The sequence below is a fragment of the Hyla sarda genome, chromosome 8, assembly GCF_029499605.1.
Source record: "Hyla sarda isolate aHylSar1 chromosome 8, aHylSar1.hap1, whole genome shotgun sequence".
NCBI lineage: Eukaryota > Metazoa > Chordata > Amphibia > Anura > Hylidae > Hyla > Hyla sarda.
The window spans coordinates 129,537,665-129,557,490 of NC_079196.1; the positions used below are offsets into that span (position 1 = coordinate 129,537,665).

Below are 19,826 nucleotides of genomic sequence, written 5' to 3' on the forward strand. Positions count from 1 at the left end.
CCATCTTTCAGGGAGCGCACTACATGTATGTTGTCTCCCTTTTAGATCAATAAATGGACCGGGAATCCCCATCTATAGGCAATCTTTCCAATACGGAGCGCTTAGGTGATTGGTTGAAGCTCTCTGCGGGCCTGCAATGTAGCCGCTGAAAGGTCAGCATAGATAGAGATTTTGTGAAACGGAGCCGGGAGACCTCCATTTTTGCGAGAGGACTCCATCACTTTCTCCTTTTTGTTGTGAAGAAGTGGATCCTAGCAAGGATGTCGTGTGATACGGAATCATCAAGGTTCTTAGGTTGGGGGACCCTGTGGGCCCTGTCCACCTCCAGCTCTCTAGGGTCACAGTTTGGTAGGGTAGCTTTAATTAAAGATCTCACATAAGCAGGAATGTCCGCTGGGAGGATCGATTCAGGGACGCCGCGCAGCTTTAAATTGTTTCGGTGGCTCCTGTCCTCCAGGTCTGCAACTTTAGCTTTAAGCATAGAAACTTCTTCAAATAGCTTATAATGAGAGTCGATTAGGTCATTGTGAGACGTAGAGGATTCACCAAACCTGGATTCTATGCGAGTCACCCTCCCTGTTAAAGCATGAAGAGAGGTACTCAGTCGGTTAACTATGGCATGGATATCAGTGAGGAATGTTTTACACAGAGCCTGCATCATCCCTTTCATGACTGTGTCTGTAAGGGTTATATCAGACACCATGAGAGTGTCTAAGTCCTCCCCACTGTTACTTGCGGTGTCTGCCCGCGGCAGACCCCAGGCACATACCTCCGGGTTGGCAGACGAGGTAGACAGCCTCGGTCTCTGCTTCTCTGGGCTCTGTGAAGGGGAGGCAGCGGGAGATCCCCATCCCCTCTGTCTGTTGTCAGTGTCGGTGCCATCTTGGCTCAGGTCCATGGAGCTGTGAGCTGCCGGGATTTGGGTCCTCGGGAACCGAGGGCTGTCGGGGTCCGCAGCAAAGCCGCGATGTAGTGCTGGATCCGAGGAAGAACTTTGCGGCAGGACTCCGGCCAGAGACCCGGGGCCACGGTCACGACCAGGTTGCACAGCGGCAGACAAGGTAGGCGCAGAGCAGTCGGCGCCATCTTGATCTTCGTGGGCCGGGCACAGAAAATAGAATTTTGAAAGCTTCTCTTGCCGTGTCGGTTTTCTGCGCCTCGCCAACATGTTCAGGGAGATAAGGGGTAGCAGGTGGGCTAAAATTGCGGTGGTGAAAGCTGGTACAAGTCGCTAGTGCAGGTGTATGTGGAGGAGCTCCTCAGCTAAGTGTCCATCCACCTTGGCAGCCAGGCCACGCCCCCAATTGTCCCAACTCTTGAAACTATTATTTTTCTGCATACATATTTGTGGACTCAAAGTGGCCCCAAAATGGTTCCTGTCCTGCCAACAAACAAACAATTACAGCAAAAACATCATACTAAGTGGACACCAGCAGTGTACATCTTGAAAAGTGAGAGCCGGAGTGTAACGTAAGAGACTGCCTTATTCACATTGGTCTCAGGTCTGCAACGTTAAAGAGGTTATCCTGTGGATAGGGAATAAGTGTCTCATCATGAGGGGGGGGGGAGAGTTGTCTGATTGCTGAGACCCCTTCTCAGCAATCAGACAACTCCCCCCCCCCCCCCATGATGAGACACTTATTCCCTATCCACAGGATAACCTCCCTAACGTTGCAGGGCGTATGTTTACTTCCTGCAACGGCTCAGTTAAGTGAAGAGCGCTCAGGGACTGAGCGAGTTTCATACCTATCAGCAACCAGGACCTGCGGCTAATACAGGACATCGCCGGCCAGGCTGATGTCCGGTATTAACCTTTTAGATGTGGCATCTAAGACATGAAAAAACAGTTACCAGTTAGCTCAGTGGGCTGTTCGGGACCGCCGCGGTGAAATCCGAACGGCTGAGAGGACAGCGACTGGGCTGATGTCCGGTATTAAACTTTTAGACGCGGCATCTAAGACGTGAGAGAACAGTTGCCAATTAGCTCAGTGGGCTGATCGGGACCACCGCGGTGAAATCGCAGCGTACAGGACGTCTCAGAGGACAGCGATCCTCGCTCTGCTGCACCATGTCTGAAATCCAGGCTGGAGCAGCAGAGCACTGATAACACTGATCAATGCTATGCTATGATATTGCATGTAATAGTCCCCTATTACAAAATGTGTAAAAAAAAAGTACAAAAGAAAAAATGTCATAAATGTGGTTTAACCCATTCAGTAATAAAAGTTTGAATCACCCCCCTTTCCCATTAAAAATACAAAATATGTAAACAAAAATATAGCATAGCATTGATCAGTGTTATCGGTGGTCACTTGCTCTGGCCTGGATCTCAGGCATGGAGCAATCAATCACCTATCGGACCCAGAAGAGGAAGGTAGGGACCCTCCTCGTGTGTCCTGATGTTTCACCGCGGTGGTCCCTATCAGTCCGACTGAGCTGCCCGGATGTATTTTTTAACATTTTAGACGCGGCGATCAACTTTGCGCCTAAGGGGTTAATACCAGACATTGTTGCGATCGGTGATAGCCGGGTATTAGCCACGGGTCCAAGCCATTGATAGCCACCGGGACCGACCCAATATGATGCGGGGTCAGCCCACGACCCTCATTATATCGCAGGGTGCAGGGCGTACAGGTACACCCTTCGTCCTTAACAGGTTAAGAACAGTGAGTGTCGGCTACTTCAGTGTTGATTCTGCCACGGACTGTCATGTAACCCTTTAGATGCTGTGATCAATACCGTTCATGGCGTCTAAAGTGAAAGTAAAGCTTGCTGCTAGCTCAGTGGACCTTATTGTACCCTAACGTGATCATGATTGCTAAAATGGCAGAGGAGGGTCCCCCTTACCTGCCTACTGCTGCCGATCACCTAATCACTGATGTAGCCTGGCTTACCCAGGCTATATCAATTGATCGCCGATCTCACTGTGTAATGCTATGCCATAGGCATAAAATTATGCAGTAAATGCAATTTAACAATTGCATATAAAAGTCCCCTATGGGGACTAAAATAGTGTTAAGATAAAAGATAAAAAAAATGTCTGTTAAATTATACAAAACCCCCTACCCTAATAAAACATAAAATAACCATTATTTTCCCTAATTAAAAAATGAAAAAAGTTAACTTATTTGGTATCACTGCATGTGTAATTGTCCAAACTATTAAAATATAATGTTTATTAGGGATCGACCGATTATCGGTTTTGCCGATATTCACGATTTTGGACGTTATCAATTACCTTGCCGATAATCCGATAACAAGCCCTCCCATGGGCCTGTAGGTGAAAATATAAGAATTATTGCTCTTCGAAGGCAAAGAGGAAAAAACAAGAACGTAAAAATGAAAATTGTCTCTTTACCCCTAAGTTAATAAGTGCTAGAGTACCCTTGAATGTTGGTGCACATATCACACATGTCACATTTGGCTCTCCTGTTACTGTAAGTTTACTAGTCATAAGGACTTGTCATTGCATGCTGGGTATTTTAGGTTAACAAAAAGCTTTTATTTTTAAACGTTTTATCTTTTTCTTTCTTCTGTCCTTGAAACAGGTACTTCCTGACAAGTTTCTATACAAAGTATGATCCAACACATTTCTTCATCAACACGGCTTCTCTCCTCAGTGTTCTGATTCCCAAATTACCACAGCTTCATGGAGTCAGAATCTTTGGCATTAATAAATACTGAACAGGAATCTTCAAAATCTGCTTCTGGTGGAGGAAAGGATAGTCAGCTAGACAATTTTAACAGTTAATATATTAAAATTCTATTAATATATTGACTTTTTAAATGGGCACTGTCAGATATAAAAACTTTTGATATGTTGTAAAGCATTCAAAACCTATAGGTTTTGCAATTGCTTTCATTAGAAAATTTTCAGTATTTCATACTGGAAGAGCCAGTCAAAGAAATGACCCCCACCCCCTGGGATGCATTCTAGTCCTGCTGTGTACACTGCTGTGTCACTACGTCATAGACCCACTTCATAATTGACAGAAAGCTGCTCTGCTCTCAGCTCCATCACTGCCTGTGTTTACTTGTCTGCCTTGTGAAGAAGGGGAGGGGCAGGAACACACTGCAGCTGGGCTTTCACTGACTGCTTGTGTGAAGAGAAGGGGGAGAGGGGCAGGAACACACTGCAGCCGGTGAATAGAGGATTTATTTGTTTATAAAGTAAGTGTCCCTGCATGCATGTATGTGTGTATGGATAAATATGTATGTGTGTATATCAGTGAATATATGAAGTGTGTGTGTGTGTGAGACAGAGGGACTACAATCATATGCCTCCAGCTGTTGCAAAACTACAACTCAAAAGGATGTGTGGGCATGCTGGGAGCCGTAGTTTTGCAAAAGCAGTAGGCACACAGCTTGTGTGTGTGTGTGTTTGTGAATAGCATAAAACCAGAAAGGAAAGGGTTACTGCTCCCAGAGCAGAGAGAGGGAGGGGGAGTGGTTATCACAGACAGGGACCCGGTCCCTGCCTGTAAATGAAAAGTACTTTTCACTTTGCAATCACTCCAAGTAAATAAGGTGAATTCTAAGAGAAATATTGGGAATAGGCACATAAAGATTATATGTACATCATCAGGATGAGATACTAAACAACATATAACAGTTTTTTTTTTTTTTTTTTGGTGATCTGACAGGTACGCTTTAAGCTGTTGGAATTTACACAGGCTTAAAGAAGGCACCTCTACCACAATCCTCCAGAATCTACCAGGAGGTCTTATGTAAAGGCTAGCCTTTGCAGGCTGGGCTGGCCCAGCTATGACCCGAAGTTTGCAATGCACAAACAAGACTGACAAGAATGTTAGAAACTGCACAGTAAATATGGATGATCAGATTGTGAATACCATTTATAAACCATATATTACTTTTTTAATCATTAAATGATCAGGTGTAGTTATCTAATCTGTAACCAGCAACAGCATTCACTAGCTGACATAATGGTTTGCTGCATGCTGTGATAATAATTATATGCACTAGTTGTTTTTTTTTTTGTTTGTTTTTTTTGTGGGGATTTTTGTTTAGTTTACCAATACTTGTTTAATTTGCTGTTTAACATGGCTGAACATACTTTTATGAGTAATTCAGTTGTCATGCATCCTCTATAGTCATCTCTTCGCAAACAGTACCATTATTAGACATCTTTCGATATTATAGATATTTGATATATTTGTGCTTGTGTAATTTAATTTAAGGTGAGTTTGCTTGCTCAATTTTCTGTGTTTGTGCATTATCCAGACAATGACATAATTTTAGTAGTGTCTTGTTTTATGAAGAATGTAGTATTATTTTATTAAAAGTTTTAAAGTGTGAATACTGATTTTGAGGTCTGGGTTCAACCAGAAGTGTTGATATCCAATCGGTACGATACAAGTCAGATCTGTGATGCGTATGGATAAATAAATTGATCAAGATTAATAATAACAAGAAGTGTTCTCCAGTCTTTTCAGCTTGTTTAAAAAATACCCTCTGTGTTATGTATGAAACCACCTCTGTCAGAGCGTCTCAAGTAGAGGAGGACACTGAATGGATTTTCTCCCAAGTTGGCCTGAATACAGCTTATAGACACAAGTCTCTTTCTTATTCTTGATCTCTAGACTACAAGTAACAGCAGCATGCTTGTTTTGGGACCCGTGGAGAGTTAACCTACCCTACATTTCTTTCATATTACCCTGACTTGCAGAAAAGGCTAGTCCATTAATATAAATTTAACAAGGGTGTTGCTGACATATATAATTTTTTAATCATTTGGTTTTTTAATTTAAACCAATAATTTGAATGCATATGTACAATATTTGTGTGAAAGAAGTACAAATAGAAGTAACACATGACCACATTATCTGTCCTCGCTTATACTTTTTAACCTAGCAACTTTGTTGCAGTAGTAAGCATTAAAAATATCAGAAATTATTGATCCACTCTCACTCACTATGATGCAATTAAGCTTTTGGCATATTAACTCCAGTTTTTCAGAGCATACCCTAATGTATATGACCTCATTCTCAAAACAGACAATCTGTCTGTCCTAGCCAATAATGTTATAATAGCCCTCATTTACTAATGTCAACCTGACTTTTTTTGTCGGGTTGTGCGAACAAATTTCGTTGCACAACCCGACAAAATATTTCATCACTCCGAGTGTTTTTTAACCCCTTAAGGACGCAGGACGTAAATGTACGTCCTGGTGAGGTGGTACTTAACGCACCAGGACGTACATTTACGTCCTAAGCATAACCGCGGGCATCGGAGCGATGCCCGTGTCATGCGCGGCTGATCCCGGCTGCTGATCGCAGCCAGGGACCCGCCGGCAATGGCCGACGCCCGCGATCTCGCGGGCGTCCGCCATTAACCCCTCAGGTGCCGGGATCAATACAGATCCCGGCATCTGCGGCAGTTCGCGATTAAAATGAACGATCGGATCGCCCGCAGCGCTGCTGCGGGGATCCGATCATTCATAACGCCGCACGGAGGTCCCCTCTCCTTCCTCCGTGCGGCTCCCGGCGTCTCCTGCTCTGGTCTGTGATCGAGCAGACCAGAGCAGGAGATGACCGATAATACTGATCTGTTCTATGTCCTATACATAGAACAGATCAGTATTAGCAATCACGGTATTGCTATGAATAGTCCCCTATGGGGACTATTCAAGTGTAAAAAAAAAATGTAAAAAAATGTAAAAGTAAAAGTAAAAAAAAAGTGAAAAATCCCCTCCCCCAATAAAAAAGTAAAACGTCCGTTTTTTCCTATTTTACCCCCAAAAAGCGTAAAAAACATTTTTTATAGACAGATTTGGTATCGCCGCGTGCGTAAATGTCCGAACTATTAAAATAAAATGTTAATGATCCCGTACGGTGAACGGCGTGAACAAAAAAAATTTAAAAAGTCCAAAATTCCTACTTTTTTAATACATTTTATTAAAAAAAAAATTATAAAAAATGTATTAAAAGTTTTTATATACAAATGTGGTATCAAAAAAAAGTACAGATCATGGCGCAAAAAATGAGCCCCCATACCGCCGCTTATACGGAAAAATAAAAAAGTTATAGGTCATCAAAATAAAGGGATTATAAACGTACTAATTTGGTTAAAAAGTTTGTGATTTTTTTTAAGCGCAACAATAATATAAAAGTATATAATAATGGGTATCATTTTAATCGTATTGACCCTCAGAATAAAGAACACATGTCATTTTTACCAGAAATTGTACGGCGTGAAAACAAAACCTTCCAAAATTAGCAAAATTGCGTTTTTCGTTTTAATTTCCCCACAAAAATAGTGTTTTTTGGTTGCGCCATACATTTTATGATATAATGAGTGATGTCATTACAAAGGACAACTGGTCGCGCAAAAAACAAGCCCTCATACTAGTCTGTGGATGAAAATATAAAAGAGTTATGATTTTTAGAAGGCGAGGAGGAAAAAATTTAAACGTAAAAATTAAATTGTCTGAGTCCTTAAGGCCAAAATGGGCTGAGTCCTTAAGGGGTTAAACCCGTCAAAATGGGCCTGGTTATAACAAAAAGGGGCGTGTTCCCGACAAAAAAGAAAAAACACTTGGAGTATGATGAAAAACTCACAGGAAAACCAGTGAATTTTTCTTCACCAAAACCCGACAGCTCTGAGCTGTCAGGAAATTACTGAAAACCGAGTGAATCCTATCCCCATCATGGAACAGGGTCTGTTCCATGTTGGGGGTAGTAGTACAGGGGCTAAGGGGTTGATCGCATCGGGTCTCACTTCTGAGACCCGATCCAATCAAAAGTTATTAAGCGGGGTCTGCGATCCTTCTGGCTCCGGTTCAGCGCCGGAGCCAGAAGGATCGCGGACCCTGGGCCCGGGAAAAGGTAATTATAACACCGGGGATGGGGGAGGCGATGGGGCAGCTGTGGTGTTTGTACTCAGGAGGATTGTGTATAGAAGCGAAGTGGGGACCAGATAACGCTATATGCCTGGTCCCCACACGCATTAGTCATTGATAGCGCTTCAGAGGCATATGTGTATAGATGCGCTGTGCGGGGGCATATATAATATATATCTACATGCGCTGCGGTGTGTATATGATAGCGCTGTGCGGGGGGCATATATATATATATATATATAGATATACACATGCGCTGCGGGGGGTATATGATATATACACATGCGCTTCTGGGGGTATATGATAGCGCTGTGCGGGGGGGTATATATATATATATATACATATATATATATATATATACACATGGGCTGCTGGGGGCATGGGATTGCGCTGTGCGGGGGGCATATATACAATTTACCGTGCAACACAATTTCCAACCCGTGCGACACAAAATTTTTTCCCTTGCCACACATTAGTAAATCGGGGAGAAAAATGCACAGAGTAAATCAAGAAACACTCGGAGATAAACCCGACACTCTTAGTAAATGAGGGCCAATGTGTTATTTAGGATAAAAGTTATTTAACTGTACTGATCCACTTATATAGCTTATGTGCACACTTAATGTAATCTGATTATAGAGTAGGTTGTTTTTGAACTGGGGGTGCATTACTGCGGTTTCTGACAAGTTATAGCTGTAGAACTAGATGTAAACTGCATTCTAGCTGCTGCCAAGCTGGCCTACAGTTAACTTTTTTTTTTTTTTTTTTCTCTGCAGTATCATCTATGTAGATCTGATGGGTTTGAAATAAAAATAGTAAAGTCACCTTATAAGTAATTTTAAGGTTTTGTTGATTGACAAGAATCTTTTGAACACAGGGAAACTTGTGTGCCACTAAGGCATTGTTGGTCTTCTTTTATTATTTTTTACCTATGCTGTTTACAAAAGTTTATTTAGGTAATAGAAACTTTAGATCATGTCCTTTTCTAGAATGAAGTTGTTTGAAAACTTTGTACAAATTGTAGACATAAATAATGTTTTTAATTGGTATTACTGTTGTAAACAGTTATTCTCCATTTTTATATTATCTGATTGTAATCTGATTGATTGCTTCAGTTTACTGAATAAAGTAATTTTCACCTTGATACCTGGTGGTCTTTGGAGACTTATTATCAGGCAATGCAGAATGGAAATAAATTTACACTGCGCCATGCAGACATGAACAGGCACAGCATTCAGCATGCACTGCTGTCCATTCGTTTTAGCATTCAATAGGTTCTCTGCTCCTGTTCAAACTCACTATAACATGTCACACAGTTTTATTAAAACTTCAGTTAAATAAGATATCTAATCAAAAATGGTATAAAATAGGGAGAGGTAATTTGTAAACCTGAAAATGTATATGTTCTTATTTTCTTACATATACTAAGTTATTATATATCTTATTTATTGGAAAGGGACCTTAAAGGGTCTTTTAGCAAGGACATTTTTTTCTAAATCGGGGAGGTGGTGCTTTAAAAATTAATCTGCGTTTTAGTTTTGTATTGAGCTACTGATTTGTATTTAGCTGCTCAGTTACGTTTCATGTGAATGCGACAGGTCCAGTCCATTGTTGCATATGTCCATGGGGCTTTACTGTAAAGCATATCTCTACATGCTGTTAAAAACAGGTCATGCTAGATATAAAAATGTTTTAAAAAAAAATAATTTTAATGGGAAAAATACAATTGGAAAATCAAAAACCCATTGAAAAAAAAAGTTTGAGTGTCTGTCTCTAATCAGTAAAAAAAAATCTAGGCAATACATTACCTTAAAGCTGGCCATAAACCTTCAATAGCTGTTAACTGAAGATTTGTTTGGCTGACAGCTATCTCTTCAAGTTTTCCATACATTTGGGTCAGCCAATCATTCATGTGTCCTAAATAAGGAAGAGGAAGACACTCCTTTGTTGTCAGCTTGTCTTCCTTGAGAAAAAAATATAATCTGTCATGTAGAAGTCCCTATACGAATTAGACAGTTGACTGTTTCCACAGAAATCAGTGGTTTTGTCTGACTTTTTTTTGCTTATGTGTATGGGAGCCTTAAAAAGAATAGGAGCCTCTCCTGGCGAGATTGTTTTGTGTTATTAATTTGTTAATCTTATTAGAAATGTATAACAAAATAGCTTGCTGTAGTAGTAGTTCCCACAGTGCAGGAGAAGAAAATTACACCTTGTCGGCGCTTGCTGATTGCTGGATGGAAATTGTATAGGTAGCAATAACCCGGTAACAGACACAAAATAATAAACAATATTTGCCTAAAATGGGACAATCCGTTTTGAGGGGACCTGCTCCCCAATTCCTCGGGTCCTTAGTACACACATGTGGTGGCCAGGCTTATATACACAAAAATAGCCTGCCAAATGAAAGCTCTGACCTTGGGTCAGAAGACATCATGCAAATACATTTAAAAAAAACTTTGTTTTGCTTTCATTTTTATGTATTTTGACACGTCTACATTATGTGTTTGCATGACATAATCTGATCCGAGGTCACAGCCTTCATTTGGCAAGCTTTGTGTAGTTCAGCCTGGCCACCACATGTGTGTACTAAGGACCTGAGGAAGAGGGGAGCAGGTCCCCTCGAAACGCGTTGTAGTAGCAGGAATGTTAAAATATTAGGCAAATAAATCCAATTTTGTTTTTTATTTTGTGTCAGTTATCTATACAACTTTCCATCCAGCACTCAGCGAGTGCCGACCAGGTGTCATTTTCTTCTCCTGCACCGTGGGAACTACTGCTACCGCCCCATGCTCTGGGCACAGATTGACACTGGCAGCTGCTGAGGACCTTAGCACCCCACATCAAAGGCGATTATCAGTGTTATGTTTGTAGCACAACACCTACAGGTGAGCAGTTCATGGTCTTTTCATCTCTCACCGATACCGTTGGATATAAGCACAGGGTACGCCAGTCTTTGTCCCATTTTTTTTTCTTAACACATTCCTGCTACTATACTGAGACCCAGAGGGGAATTCGGGAGGTCTATACGGCCAGGGATAACCTGCTGCATGGTACCTATACACCATGGATTTCTTCAATACAAGAATGACGGATAAAGAGAGACTTATTGCTGAGCTTAAAGCCCACTAGGCACCACTTTCTGGATCCAGTGTTCATGACACTACTGCATATGAGAACTCTGCCCTAATGTCAGCGCTTTTTAACGAACTGGACGACCTCCTATATGATGAAATTAGACACAGTACTGATGCTGATTTTCTTGATATCAGAGAGAACTTAGCCCCTAGGGGCCTTATACTCACTATGGACCCAACTTTTAAGAAGGACAAGTCCTATGTGCATGAATGGGATCTGCTGTTGAATAAGTGTTCTAATATGTTGATGTTATATGTTGATGTTACATATAAAATAAAAACGATTGCATGAACAACTGTTAGAAAAATTACATGACACTATTACTAAACTTGCGAAATATACCACACTGAATGAATTCCAAACACTGAATAGAAACATATCCTCTAGAGTTGATAAAACCCAGAGAGATAACATCCTGAAGAAGGCAGGGAAACTCAATAGGGAAAGGGAGGATAGAAAGGGAGGCTTCTATCGATGCTGGCATAAAAATAATACCGAACTAGGTTCCACCCACAATAATGTTCAACCACCCACATTGAGTCCCCCTCAGGCAAGGAACACCAGGACCCAATCCCTCCCAGTTCTGCCAAAACGGTATAACAGATACCACAATAGAAAAGGTATATGGCACAATTATACGAACAAACATCAACAACAGAAAAGTCCAATACAAAATCCTAAAAAGTACCCACTACGTTGTAGCCCTAAAGGAAAACCATACAGAACACCTAGAGCCACAACAACACAATGGCCCTAATTTACCATTGTAAACCCGACATGTCTTGTCGGGTTCTGCGCCAGATTCTGGCACATTGCGCCAGAAATTCTGTCTGCGCCAGAATTTATGCCAGAATTGAAAAAAAAAACTGACTAACTCTCCATTTTATTAAGAAAACCTGAAAAAGGGGCTTGGCTGCCAAAAAGAGGGCATGTCCCCGACATTTTCACAAAAACATTTGTTAAGATTTCCACTGAAAATGTAGTGAATTTGAGCTGAGGAAAACCGGACAGATCAGAGCATGTGTAAAAAAAAAATTAAAAAAAAAATGTAGGGAAAAGTACAAAATGTAGGGAAACCTTTGTAAATACCGTGGGAAAAAAATTGTAGGGAATTAAAACCCACAAAGAAAACTCCACTCTTAGTAAATCAGGGCCAATGTTTGCAACCACAGACTATTAAATCCCCTAAAATAGCAAACTCGAATAAAAATTTCTATACACCTGCCAGACAGAGGGGTGCCGTGGTAGAGACAGACACCTAGGAATTGCTGAAAGACATGCGGAGGACAACAGACCAGCTCAAAGACAAACTGAAAGAGAACAATGTGGAACCAATTACACAAACAGTCCTATATCTGTCCTCATCCCCCCCGAAGGATGTCCCAAGTTCTAAAAGCCTACAAGAATCAGTCCTCACTCTACACAGCTTCATCGAAGCATCACCGGAGAATACAGTCCAACTTGAGAAGGAAAGTTCAATCCGGATCTTGGACAACTCCGCCTCCCGGAATATAGCTTCCGTACCCTTTTTACAGCCCCTACAGGTCAAGGGTGCCATATCATAAACCATGATGAACCATATAGGGGCACAAGAAGCAAACCCTGGTAGGCCTTTTTAGACAAAGGTATCCACCAACATACAAGAGTAATCACGGATTATTCCCCCCGAGAATACCACAAAAAAGAAAACTAGAAGGGGAAAACGAGGGGGAGACCCCCAAAAAAGACAGAAGATAAGAAACAAAAATTCCATCGACTAGGACTACAATTTTCACTTTCAAGATCTTTAACCTGTTTGACCATATACTCAACAAAAATGCACTCTTATTACTACGGAAGGGATTGTCATATTGCCCACATTACAATCCAGCAAAATTTGATCTATTTCTAGATCTGCACCAATTCACATAGTGACTGACTCTACAGCGCCTCTTTCAACTCCCCAATAATCTGAGTATACAAGAGGAACCCACAACAGCGTCGCTACCGGGCAAATACCCAGAAATTAGGAATAAATCAAAATTTTACCCTACCGATAGCTAAGGACACAAGCTGATGACATTTCATGAACTGGTTGTCACGATGCCGGCTGGCAGGTAGTGGATCCTCTGTGCCAGAGAGGGATTGGCGTGGACCGTGCTAGTGGATCGGTTCTAAGTCACTACTGGTTTTCACCAGAGCCCGCCGCAAAGCGGGATGGTCTTGCTGCGGCGGTAGTGACCAGGTCGTATCCACTAGCAACGGCTCAACCTCTCTGACTGCTGAAGATAGGCGCGGTACAAGGGAGTAGACAGAAGCAAGGTCGGACGTAGCAGAAGGTCGGGGCAGGCAGCAAGGATCGTAGTCGGGGGCAACGGCAGGAGGTCTGGAACACAGGCTAGGAACACACAAGGAAACGCTTTCACTGGCACAATGGCAACAAGATCCGGCGAGGGAGTGAAGGGGAAGTGAGGTATAAATAGGGAGTGCACAGGTGAACACACTAATAGGAACCACTGCGCCAATCAGCGGCGCAGTGGCCCTTTAAATCGCAGAGACCCGGCGCGCGCGCGCCCTAGGGAGCGGGGCCGCGCGCGCCGGGACAGGACAGACGGAGAGCGAGTCAGGTACGGGAGCCGGGATGCGCATCGCGAGCGGGCGCCACCCGCATCGCGAATCGCATCCCGACTGGAGACGGTATCGCAGCGCACCGGGTCAGTGGAGCTGCCCGGAGCGCTGCGGTAGCGAGAGAGAAGCGAGCGCTCCGGGGAGGAGCGGGGACCCGGAGCGCTCGGCGTAACAGTACCCCCCCCCCTTGGGTCTCCCCCTCTTCTTAGAGCCTGAGAACCTGAGGAGCAGACTTTTGTCTAGGATGTTGTCCTCAGGTTCCCAGGATCTCTCTTCAGATCCACAGCCCTCCCAATCCACAAAAAGAACCTTTTTCCTCTGACCGTCTTGGAGGCCAGTATCTCTTTGACTGAGAAGACGTCAGAAGAACCGGAGACAGGAGTGGGAGAAACTAACTTGGGAGAGAAACGGTTGATGATGAGTGGTTTAAGAAGAGAGACATGAAAGGCATTAGGAATACGGAGAGAAGGAGGAAGAAGAAGTTTGTAAGAGACAGGATTAATTTGGCACAAGACTTTGAAAGGACCAAGATAGCGTGGACCCAGTTTGTAACTGGGGACACGAAAGCGGACATATTTAGCGGAGAGCCATACCTTGTCTCCGGGAGCAAAAATGGGGGGAGCTCTTCTTTTCTTATCGGCAAACTTTTTCATGCGAGATGAAGCCTGTAAAAGAGAATTTTGGGTCTCTTTCCATATGGTGGAAAGATCACGAGTCACTTCATCTACAGCGGGCAAACCAGAGGGCAAGGGAGTAGGGAGGGGGGGAAGAGGGTGACGGCCGTACACCACGAAAAATGGGGATTTGGAGGAAGATTCAGAGACTCTAAAGTTATACGAGAATTCGGCCCATGGTAGAAGATCTGCCCAATCATCCTGGCGGGAGGAAACAAAATGTCGTAAATAATCACCCAAGACCTGGTTAATTCTTTCTACTTGTCCATTGGATTGAGGATGATATGCAGAAGAAAAGTTTAATTTAATCTTGAGTTGTTTACAGAGAGCCCTCCAGAATTTTGACACGAATTGGACGCCTCTACCCGAGACTATCTGTGTGGGCAACCCGTGAAGACGAAAAATGTGTACAAAAAATTGTTTAGCCAACTGAGGCGCTGAAGGAAGACCAGGAAGAGGGATGAAATGTGCCATTTTGGAGAATCGATCAACGACCACCCAAACAACAGTGTTGCCACGGGATGGGGGTAGGTCTGTAATAAAATCCATACCAATCAGAGACCAAGGCTGTTCGGGGACAGGCAGAGGATGAAGAAAACCAGCGGGCTTCTGGCGAGGAGCCTTATCCCGGGCACAGACCGTGCAGGCTCGCACAAAGTCCACGACATCCGTCTCCAGAGTCGGCCACCAATAGAAGCGAGAGATGAGTTGCACAGATTTCTTGATGCCTGCATGACCTGCGAGATGGGAGGAGTGACCTCATTTGAGGATTCCGAGGCGTTGGCGTGGAGAGACGAAGGTCTTTCCTGGAGGAGTTTGCCTGATGGAGGCTGGAGAAGTGGAAATCAGGCAGTCAGGAGGAATGATGTGTTGCGGAGAGGGTTCAACTTCCGAGGCATCCGAGGAACGAGAGAGAGCATCGGCCCTAATGTTCTTATCGGCAGGCCGAAAGTGAATCTCAAAATTAAATCGGGCAAAGAACAGAGACCACCTGGCCTGGCGAGGATTCAGCCGTTGGGCAGACTGGAGATAGGAGAGGTTCTTGTGATCGGTGTAAATAATAACTGGAAATCTTGATCCCTCCAGCAGATGCCTCCATTCCTCAAGTGCTAATTTAATGGCTAGAAGCTCTCGATCCCCGATGGAGTAGTTCCTCTCCGCCGGAGAGAAGGTCCTAGAAAAGAAACCACAAGTAACAGCATGCCCGGAAGAATTTTTTTGTAGAAGGACCGCTCCAGCTCCTACAGAGGAGGCATCAACCTCCAATAGGAAGGGTTTAGATGGGTCAGGTCTGGAGAGCACGGGAGCCGAAGAAAAGGCAGACTTGAGCCGTTTAAAGGCGTCTTCCGCTTGAGGAGGCCAAGACTTGGGATTGGCATTTTTTTTGGTTAAAGCCACGATAGGGGCCACAACGGTAGAAAAATGTGGAATAAATTGCCTGTAATAATTGGCGAACCCCAAAAAACGTTGGATAGCACGGAGTCCGGAGGGGCGTGGCCAATCTAAGACGGCAGAGAGTTTGTCTGGATCCATTTGTAGTCCCTGGCCAGAGACCAAGTATCCTAGGAAAGGAAGAGATTGGCATTCAAACAGACATTTCTCTATCTTGGCATAAAGTTGATTGTCACGAAGTCTCTGAAGAACCATACGGACATGCTGGCGGTGTTCTTCTAGATTGGCAGAAAAAATCAGGATATCGTCCAGATATACAACAACACAGGAGTATAAGAGATCACGAAAAATTTCATTAACAAAGTCTTGGAAGACGGCAGGGGCGTTGCACAGGCCAAAGGGCATGACCAGATACTCAAAGTGTCCATCTCTAGTGTTAAATGCCGTTTTCCATTCATCCCCCTCTCTGATGCGGATGAGATTATAAGCACCTCTTAAGTCCAGTTTGGTAAAGATGTGGGCACCTTGGAGGCGATCAAAGAGTTCAGAGATGAGGGGTAGGGGGTAGCGGTTCTTTACCGTGATTTTATTAAGACCGCGGTAGTCAATGCAAGGACGTAGAGAGCCATCTTTTTTGGACACAAAGAAAAATCCGGCTCCGGCAGGAGAGGAGGATTTACGGATAAAGCCCTTTTTTAAATTTTCCTGGATGTACTCAGACATAGCAAGAGTCTCTGGGGCGGACAGAGGATAAATTCTGCCCCGGGGTGGAGTAGTGCCCGGGAGGAGGTCAATAGGACAATCATAAGGCCTGTGAGGAGGTAGAGTCTCAGCTTGTTTTTTGCAAAAAACATCCGCAAAGTCCATATAGGCCTTAGGGAGACCGGTTACAGGGGGAACCACAGAGTCACGGCAAGGGGTACTGGGAACCGGTTTTAGGCAGTCCTTGAAACAAGAGGGCCCCCAACTCTTGATCTCCCCAGTGGACCAATCCAGGGTTGGGGAATGGAGTTGAAGCCAGGGTAGTCCAAGGAGAATTTCGGAAGTGCAATTGGGGAGGACCAAAAATTCAATCTTCTCGTGATGAGGTCCGATGCACATTAGAAGGGGCTCCGTGCGGAAACGTATGGTACAGTCCAATCTTTCATTGTTTACACAATTGATGTAGAGGGGTCTGGCGAGACTGGTCACCGGGATGTTGAACCTGTTGACGAGAGAGGCCAAAACAAAATTTCCTGCAGATCCGGAATCCAAGAAGGCCATAGTAGAGAAGGAGAAGGCAGAGGCAGATATCCGCACAGGCACAGTAAGACGTGGAGAAGCAGAGTAGACATCAAGGACTGTCTCACCTTTGTGCGGAGTCAGCGTACGTCTTTCCAGGCGGGGAGGACGGATAGGACAATCCTTCAGGAAGTGTTCGGTACTGGCACAGTACAGGCAGAGATTCTCCATGCGGCGTCGTGTCCTCTCTTGAGGTGTCAGGCGAGACCGGTCGACCTGCATAGCCTCCACGGCGGGAGGCACAGGAACGGATTGCAGGGGACCAGAGGAGAGAGGAGCCGGGGAGAAAAAACGCCTTGTGCGAACAAAGTCCATATCCTGGCGGAGCTCCTGACGCCTTTCGGAAAAACGCATGTCAATGCGAGTGGCTAGATGAATGAGTTCATGTAGGTTAGCAGGGATTTCTCGTGCGGCCAGAACATCTTTAATGTTGCTGGATAGGCCTTTTTTAAAGGTCGCGCAGAGGGCCTCATTATTCCAGGATAATTCTGAATCCAGAGTACGGAATTGTACGGCGTACTCGCCAACGGAAGAATTACCCTGGACCAGGTTCAACAGGGCAGTCTCAGCAGAAGAGGCTCGGGCAGGTTCCTCAAAGACACTTTGAATTTCCGAGAAGAAGGAGTGTATAGAGGCAGTGACGGGGTCATTGCGGTCCCAGAGCGGTGTGGCCCAAGACAGAGCTTTTCCAGACAGAAGGCTGACTACGAAAGCCACCTTAGACCTTTCAGTAGGAAACTGGTCCGACATCATCTCCAAGTGCAGGGAACATTGGGAAAGAAAGCCACGGCAGAATTTAGAGTCCCCATCAAATTTATCCGGCAAGGATAGTCGTAGGCCTGAAGCGGCCACTCGCTGCGGAGGAGGTGCAGGAGCTGGCGGAGGAGATGATTGCTGAAGCTGTGGTAGTAGCTGCTGTAGCATCACGGTCAGTTGAGACAGCTGTTGGCCTTGTTGCGCTATCTGTTGTGACTGCTGGGCGACCACCGTGGTGAGGTCGGCGACAACTGGCAGAGGAACTTCAGCGGGATCCATGGCCGGATCTACTGTCACGATGCCGGCTGGCAGGTAGTGGATCCTCTGTGCCAGAGAGGGATTGGCGTGGACCGTGCTAGTGGATCGGTTCTAAGTCACTACTGGTTTTCACCAGAGCCCGCCGCAAAGCGGGATGGTCTTGCTGCGGCGGTAGTGACCAGGTCGTATCCACTAGCAACGGCTCAACCTCTCTGACTGCTGAAGATAGGCGCGGTACAAGGAAGTAGACAGAAGCAAGGTCGGACGTAGCAGAAGGTCGGGGCAGGCAGCAAGGATCGTAGTCGGGGGCAACGGCAGGAGGTCTGGAACACAGGCTAGGAACACACAAGGAAACGCTTTCACTGGCACAATGGCAACAAGATCCGGCGAGGGAGTGAAGGGGAAGTGAGGTATAAATAGGGAGTGCACAGGTGAACACACTAATAGGAACCACTGCGCCAATCAGCGGCGCAGTGGCCCTTTAAATCGCAGAGACCCGGCGCGCGCGCGCCCTAGGGAGCGGGGCCGCGCGCGCCGGGACAGGACAGACGGAGAGCGAGTCAGGTACGGGAGCCGGGATGCGCATCGCGAGCGGGCGCCACCCGCATCGCGAATCGCATCCCGGCTGGAGACGGTATCGCAGCGCACCGGGTCAGTGGAGCTGCCCGGAGCGCTGCAGTAGCGAGAGAGAAGCGAGCGCTCCGGGGAGGAGCGGGGACCCGGAGCGCTCGGCGTAACACTGGTGGCAGAGGATTTGAAAACTCTCCCCAAAAAATTCCCTCAGAAAATCTGGGAAGGACATTGTAATGAGACCAGCAGACAAGGGAGGCAGCCTTGTCATCCAAAGCTATGCTGATTATCATTGCAAGGCCTGCAGGATCCTGGATGATCAGGATTACTACAGAGTATTCAAGGGAGACCCCTTTCCAGAACTACAAAGAACAATTGTATGTGTCCTCAATGAAGACCTCAAACTTAATATTCTTGTTTGTTCATGATATTAAGTTTAAGGTCTTCATTGAGGACAGATACGAAAGATGTTTGTTCCCAATCCAGCGGTCCCCTACTATTACCATATCCCAAAGGTGCATAAAGATTCCATGTGTCCACCAAGAAGACCTATAATTTCAGGGATCAACAGCAGCACCTGTAAGCTTTCTCAATACCTCAGCATTTTCCTACAGGAATCTTCCGAACTACCTCAAAAACCCTGACCAACTTATCACACTCCTTCAATCCTTCACATGGGAAGAAGACATGGTCTTGGTCACCATGGACGTGACTGCACTGTATACTAACATCCGCCACAATTTGGGCATACAATGCAGGAAATAACATCTGGAAAGAGATCCCAATGTCCCATCTGAACAAGTGTCTTTCCTCATTAAATGCTTGGAAATTTTTTAGTGAAAAATTTCTTCACCTATAATGGGACACTATTCCAGCAAATATGGGGGACTGCGATGGGTACGAAAGTAGCTCCGGCCTTCACAAACCTGTTTATGAGTTGCTTTGAAGAACAATTTATCCAAGAGAATTAACTCTTCAAAAATCATTTTGTCCTATACAAGAGGTAAATAGACTTGTTTATGTTGTGGCGGGGCCCCACTGAAAATATCAAGAAATTGGTCCTGGAGATTAATAACCACCATTGGGGAATCATATTGACTGATAATTATTCACCTGCTAAGAATGAATTTTTGGATGTGGAGATATCACACTGTGGCAAGGAGATAGTGCCATCCACATTTTAGCACTCTCGAGTGGCCATTATAATAAATGGCAGGAGAATATTCTGTTTGGAAGTTACAAAAGGGTGAGAAAAAATTACAGATCGCAAGACTTTTATTGCTCAAGCCAAAACC

At 44.7% G+C, this 19,826-nt stretch overlaps 1 protein-coding gene across 6 annotated transcripts in view; it reads left to right on the plus strand.

The window, feature by feature from the left end:
* The window catches only part of ORMDL1 (ORMDL sphingolipid biosynthesis regulator 1), a 410,807-nt gene that overhangs the window by 316,653 nt on the left and 74,328 nt on the right, over positions 1–19,826 (plus strand). For 2 of the 6 annotated variants that reach the window (XM_056533921.1, XM_056533920.1), the window contains one exon: positions 3,549–6,240. The exons of 1 other annotated variant lie outside the window; for it this stretch is intronic. In XM_056533921.1, coding sequence (XP_056389896.1) covers positions 3,549–3,684 — 136 coding nt within the window. In that variant the 3' untranslated portion in view covers positions 3,685–6,240. Of the gene's footprint in view, positions 1–3,548; positions 6,241–19,826 lie in introns of those variants that run through there. 3 more of the 6 variants (XR_008846903.1, XM_056533922.1, XM_056533919.1) reach the window with 3 other exon arrangements.